Here is a 6,272-nt window from a genome sequence, read left to right as displayed (position 1 = left end):
ATGTAAGTATTGTTTTCAATAAAACTGTTTAATTAAAAAATGTTTTTAAAATTATTTTATTTTTAATTTTTTAGTCTTAATTTAATTGCCTATTATTTCTCATTCTATTTAGTTCATTTTGTGACTCATTATTACAAGGACTCATTCCTGACAATTTGTTACGATCTAAGTCCTCACTACATAATCCTTCTAAAGACTTTGCTCGACTCTGCGCCACGTATGCTTGTCCCTTCCCGAACTACAAAAAAAGTTGATGTCACTTCTACCGGACTGTATATAATATTTGTTCCAAATATGAGCCAAATTGGGCGTCATAGGTCGCTTTCTATTCAGGTATGTATTATGTGTTCCAAATATGAACAAAATCGGACCACAAATACGATTTTTTCGAATATCTCGATCCTTGCGCCACCTAGCGGCGTTTTTTTCACAGGCCGCTTTCCATTCATGTATGTTCATATTTGTTCCAAATATGAACCAAATCGGACCACAAATACGATTTTTTTGTATATCTCGATTCTTGCGCCACCTAGCGGCAATTTTTTCATAGGTCCCTTTCTATTGTTGTATGTATTACCTGTTCTAAATATGAACCAAATCGGACCACAAATACGATTTTTTTTGCATATCTCAACCCTTGCGCCACCTTACGGCGATTTTTTACATAGCTCGCTTTCATGTATGTATTATGTGTTCCAAATATGAAACAAATCGGACCACAAATACGATTTTTTGAAATATTTAAATCCATGCGCCACCTATCGGAGTTTGTTATTATTAATGCATTGTCATCGGGTTCTGAACTATATTCCAAGTTTCAAGTGGTAGCTTATCGGGAAGTTACTTAAATTTCAATTACAAAATTCGTTCACAACGGTCTTGCGGCCGGTCTGTCAAGTCAAGCTAAAAAAAACCGCTTAAAAATAGGTTAACAAGAAGATTAAGAATAAGGATACCATTAAAGGTAATGAAAAGAGATATACCTGGATAGCAGCAAGAGCGGGATTAGTATGAGAATAAAAGGGATAGGGAAAGTGATTGAGCCACATAAGGTAAACTAGAAACTTCAGAGTGTAAAGGAAATAAGAGAGAAAGAGGACAGAGGAGCGGTAGAGGGTAGATGGAGGAATTCAATTCGCTTTCATCAATGCTTAGTTTACATAGATAAATTTTGGGCCTTTTGACCGTATACCGCCAATTAAGAGTTTTCGTATAACAAGTCTTTTCGATACTCATCCGCAATATCCAGATCGTCAGTCATCTCATTGACGTCAGCATATTCCTTAGCTGTAGAGAATGTGGTACTCTGAAGATGCAGCCAATCAGTTTCATTGATTTAAATTATTCAATTTCCTCAGGAAAAGGAAGTAAACCCTCCCATAACAGGAAATCCAAACCACAAACGTCATTTTTCTGCACCTTACTTCACATATCAGAAAGCCATTAATGCAGTGTTTTTGTAATATTGACTTCACCTGTCTGGTTTTATTGCGCCATGACAACGACCGATGGAGTTCCTAAAATTTTTAACACTCAAATTTAATTTTTTTTAACAAATTTGTATTTCATTTTAAATCATTTCTACAAATCCTAACAAATAAAATTGTTTTCTATAACATAGAATAAAAATTTAATATATTAGAGGCGTTTAAAGATTGATTATGTTACGAAGGCCAAATGTGCTATGGCATGCATTTTCCAACATCTCTCGAAAAATTTCCACTACACAAACAGTAAGTTTTGCTCTTAGGCAACAAAAACGACCAAAATTCAAACCATTTTTTTTTGCTCAACAGAGTTGGAAACGAGTTTGTGTGATAGGCTCCAATGGACAAGTTGGTAAAACGCTTTCGGTGTTGCTTAAACGAGATAATTTAATAACAGGACTGACGCTATACGATGTGAAGGGTGGAGTCGGGGAGGCAGAAGATATATCGCATATGGACACCTCAGCACTTATATCAGGTTATGAAAAGCCAGAAGATTTGCCAAAAGCTTTAAACTGTGAGTTCTTTTAAAGCTTTACAATATTTTGTTTCCCGTTGTGACTTTTCGCTCATTCTTTGTTTTAACAGGTGCCGATATTGTAATACTTGTTGCTGGTTTTCCGCACGATAAAGATTCAAAAGATGATGATCTGCTCAAAAAAAATTCTAAAATAATTTCTGAAATTATGCCGCATATCGCAAACGTGTGTCCCAAAACTTTAATAGCCATAGTTACAAGTCCAGTCAATTCGCTGGTACCGATGGCGGCGGAAGTACTCAAAACGGTAAAGAGAATCTAGATAACAATCAATTAATCTGTCAAAAAACTTCTAGAAATTCAACCAATTCCATTCTCATTTCCCAGGCAAAAGCTTACGATCCCAATCGTTTATTCGGCGTTACCACTCCACACGTGGTGCGTGCTCGTACTTTTGTCGCTGACCTATTACAAGTAGATGCATCGAGAGTTTATATACCAGTGATTGGTGGTAATTCTATGTGCACGGTATTACCAATACTCTCGCATGCTAAACCGCGTGTAAAAATTGAGGATGAAGACGATGTGATGCCATTGATAAGGAAGGTGCGTGAAGCTGATGATGTTATAATGAAAGTTAAGAAAGGGCCGGCAACGCTAATGATTGCTCATGCAGTTGCTAAGTTTACGCATTCTTTGTTGATGGGTCTTTCGGGTATTGGTGATACAGTTGAGTGTGCATTTGTTGAATCGAAAGTGATTAAGGAATGCAAATTCTTTGCTACCCCGTTACAACTGGGTAAGGACGGTATCAAAGAAAATTTGGGTTTACCAAGTTTGCATCGAATAGAGTCTGATTTGCTGAAAGAAATGTTGGGCGAATTGCAGGAGAGTATTAAGAAAGGTATTGACCTTGCGAAGAAGAAATAATTAACGGAGGCTGCAAGGTTTGAATTGTTCTTAAATTAACAAAAAAACTTGTGTTCATTTATTTGCTGTTTTTTATTTGAGTTACCAATGAAATCTTATTTATTTTGGAGCCTGTTTTCCTATGTCGCTCTGGAAATAAACTTAATAGATTCTATGAAAGAAAGTGTTTCACTCGTCAAGATTTGTTTTCCTTACTAGGACACAGGTAAAAATCAGGTTAAGTAAAGTTGAATTGGCCGGTCCATGAGGCTCCAACTTAATAGGTCCGCCGTATTACTAGAAGTTTGTTTACCGAGCAAACTGAAAAACGACATATGCCACTTGCTTTATTTAAATTTGACAGCTGTATCACTCCTTATAGCTGCAGTCTTAGCCTGGCAAGGGCAGGACATGAGCACAATACGTTCCCGATCGCTTCCTTCCCCATCTCGCATTTCCTACATCTATTATTGCTGACGGAGCACAATTTAAAGGCCTGTGACGCCAGAAGGCAGTGTGCAGTTAAAATACTTGTCATGAGTCTGCAGTTCTCTCTATTTAATGATAGCAGTAACTTTGTTAGTCTAAGGTTGTAAGACCTACAAATGATCTTCAGCACTTTGTAGCTCTGCGCTTAGGCGTACTTAAATACGGGATTGATTATTTCATATAGTATTATAAATGGAGCTGTGCTTTAAATTCGATTTAAAGGTTAAAGGATCATTGCGAGTGTGAATGATGGTGGTAGTGATAAGCGGCATTAAGAACACATCAGTTTCCCTGCTCGGCCGCCAGTAGAGAAATTGACTAAAACAGAGGATTGATGGCAGGTTTTGGGGTACTGTGAAGAAGCTGAAGTGAAACTGAAGACTCGGTATGCCATAGGAAATGACATTCGAAACAATCAAGTTATATACAACTTACTTTCTTTTGCGTCGCGCTACTGAGTAAGTGATCAGACTTCTGATTTTTCCTCTATCGTTCGTCCAACGTATATTTTCTAATCTTCCGATCGTTCGCCACCGTAGTGTTGTGGTAGTGTGCTTCGCCTACCACATCTTTAGATGAACCTTTCTTCGCAGTCTTAATTCCAGGCAATGGCTATGCTTTCAGCATACAAAAATCTTGCCTACCTTGGATAATATCCAAATCGGTCAAAATGTTGCAGTGTCCGATGCCAGAGGGCTTACGGTGTTTTCCCCAAAACCGGTCAATATCATGGCTACCGCCACCTTGATCATAAAATCCACCGAACATATGTTCAGTATGGAATTCGATGCCCAGATGAAAGCTATTTTAAGAGCTCTGCTGATACCAAGCAATGCGGTTAGTTATGCTGACCGTGTCCAATGGGTTCCCCCCGTAGAACAGAATTGGCTTGACTGCCATTTTATAAATCCAGCTTACAAACCTTGATGGAAGTCTAAACGATGGCGCAGTTGCAGTGGTACAACGCAACCAAGGCATTCCCAGTTTCCTATCAAAAAGAGTACCCAGAATGTTATTGTTAATGTTCCTCTAGTTACAATACAAACAAAGTACAAACATAAATGTAACTTCATTTTTCAAACATAACTCAATTAAATTATTCAAAATATTTGCATGTCAATTTTGGATTTCCTATTCATTGCCAAGGTAACCCAATCAGTGGGCAATGAAACAGCATTGCAACATGAACAAGTTTCAATTTCACACATAAACATGTTAGTCCTAAGAACCTTGAAAGAAACTTTTTATGAAAATGAAATTTTACATTCCGCATATATTTCAAATTTCGACCAACAGCTAAAGGGCTACTGAAGTGACAATACTGCAATACCCATCGATACCAATTATAATTGTTTATAATTGAATGAGTGTGCCGATATTTCTGGGGAAGTCCATACCAAAACGTAACATTTACAATACTTAAAAAAAATAAATAAAAATTTCGAATAGAGGAGAGAAAGGAAGGGAAAGTAAATTAAAGGAACGGAAAGAAAACGAAAAATGGCAGGAAGGCGAGCGGAAAGGAAAGGTAGAAGTTAAAGCCGAAACTGTACGACGTGCTTTAAATTTGTTACTTAGCTTTATTTTGTTAACGATGAGTTATCGAGTTTGTTATCAATGGGTTGTGAGCGTGTTTCCACTCCTTATCGAAGAGTTATTGGTTTGTACCGACGAAGTAGAGATGATTTGTTATCGATATGTTGTACATTTGTTATTGAATCGAACGAGTTATCGATTTTTTTATCGACAAGTTACCGGTTTTTCATCAAAAAGCTCTTAGCTTACTATCAAAAAATATTATTATTTTTATTTTGTTGTAGTTGTTGTAGAAATAATACCCTTCACAATTTGTTATCGATATGTTGTACATTTGTTATTGAATCGAACGAGTTATCGATTTTTTTATCGACAAGTTACCGGTTTTTCATCAAGAAGCTCGTAGCTTACTATCAAAAAATATTATTTTTTTTTATTTTGTTGTAATTGTTGTAGAAATAATACCCTTCACAAAGGTTTTTGGGCATGTTATTTATGCTGATGGTCCTTTGCTGAATTAAGGTTCGGGTACGTTCTGGTAAATGGATCCTGGATCCTTAAGAATCGAAAAGCTTTAGATTTGTATCAAGAGCTATCGGTTTTTTCCCGATTTACTATTCCAATCTTATTAATATGTATGCTATAAACAACTTATCGATTTGTTGTCGAAAGTTATGGATTTGTTATGCGTGTGTCATAGATTTGTCATCGGAAGTTTATCGAAAATTTATCGATTGTTTAAAGAGAAGTTATCGATATGTTATCGGTGTATTATCAGTTTGATAGTTTTGTAGTTATCGATTAACTCTCGAAAATTTGCGAACTAATTATCAGAAATGTATGGCGTTACTACAAACTTGTCGATAACTATGTTATCGAAAAGCTATCGATTTATTGCAGAAATATTATCGATTTTGTAAAGAAAACTTTTCGATTGGATATCAAAAACTTGTCGGTTTCTTATTATCGATGACTCATTGGTTTGTTATGAGGCAGATACCGATGAAATTTGTAGCAAACCAATAGTAAAACAATAACATGTCGATATCAGTTGTTACCGATAAGAAGCCGACAAAGCTCTTCTCATAAACCCTGGAATTATAAATGTTTCGTTTTGTTGTGAACCTCCACATTTGTGTGAGAGAACATTTTTATTATGCCAATATTCAATTAGCCGCGATTCATATCGTTACAATTTGTATCGTTTATACGTTTCGCGTTGTTATTCATAAAAGAGCATACCAAACATGCCCTTAGACATACATACATATGCATTTTTGGCTATGAGTTGCATATTCATATTAACAGGCGAATACTAAAACCTTTTCATTGGAAATACAACACAAGCCAAATACAAATTTGCAAAAACAAAA

The 6,272-nt window shown here is 36.1% G+C and overlaps 1 protein-coding gene across 1 annotated transcript; it reads left to right on the top strand.

The window, feature by feature from the left end:
* The first annotated feature begins 1,603 nt into the window (after positions 1–1,603).
* On the top strand, positions 1,604–2,922 carry LOC137242722 (malate dehydrogenase, mitochondrial-like). Its single transcript, XM_067769976.1, has 4 exons — positions 1,604–1,733; positions 1,797–2,004; positions 2,076–2,272; positions 2,353–2,922. Exons 1-4 carry the CDS (start codon positions 1,662–1,664, stop codon positions 2,893–2,895), a joined length of 1,020 nt encoding a protein of 339 aa, XP_067626077.1. The 5' UTR covers positions 1,604–1,661; the 3' UTR covers positions 2,896–2,922.
* The last annotated feature ends 3,350 nt before the right edge of the window (positions 2,923–6,272 follow it).

Source organism: Eurosta solidaginis, chromosome 2, assembly GCF_040869045.1.
Source record: "Eurosta solidaginis isolate ZX-2024a chromosome 2, ASM4086904v1, whole genome shotgun sequence".
Classification (NCBI taxonomy): domain Eukaryota; kingdom Metazoa; phylum Arthropoda; class Insecta; order Diptera; family Tephritidae; genus Eurosta; species Eurosta solidaginis.
Note: the sequence above shows the minus strand (reverse complement) of the source record. Positions and strands in the feature narration are given on the sequence as shown.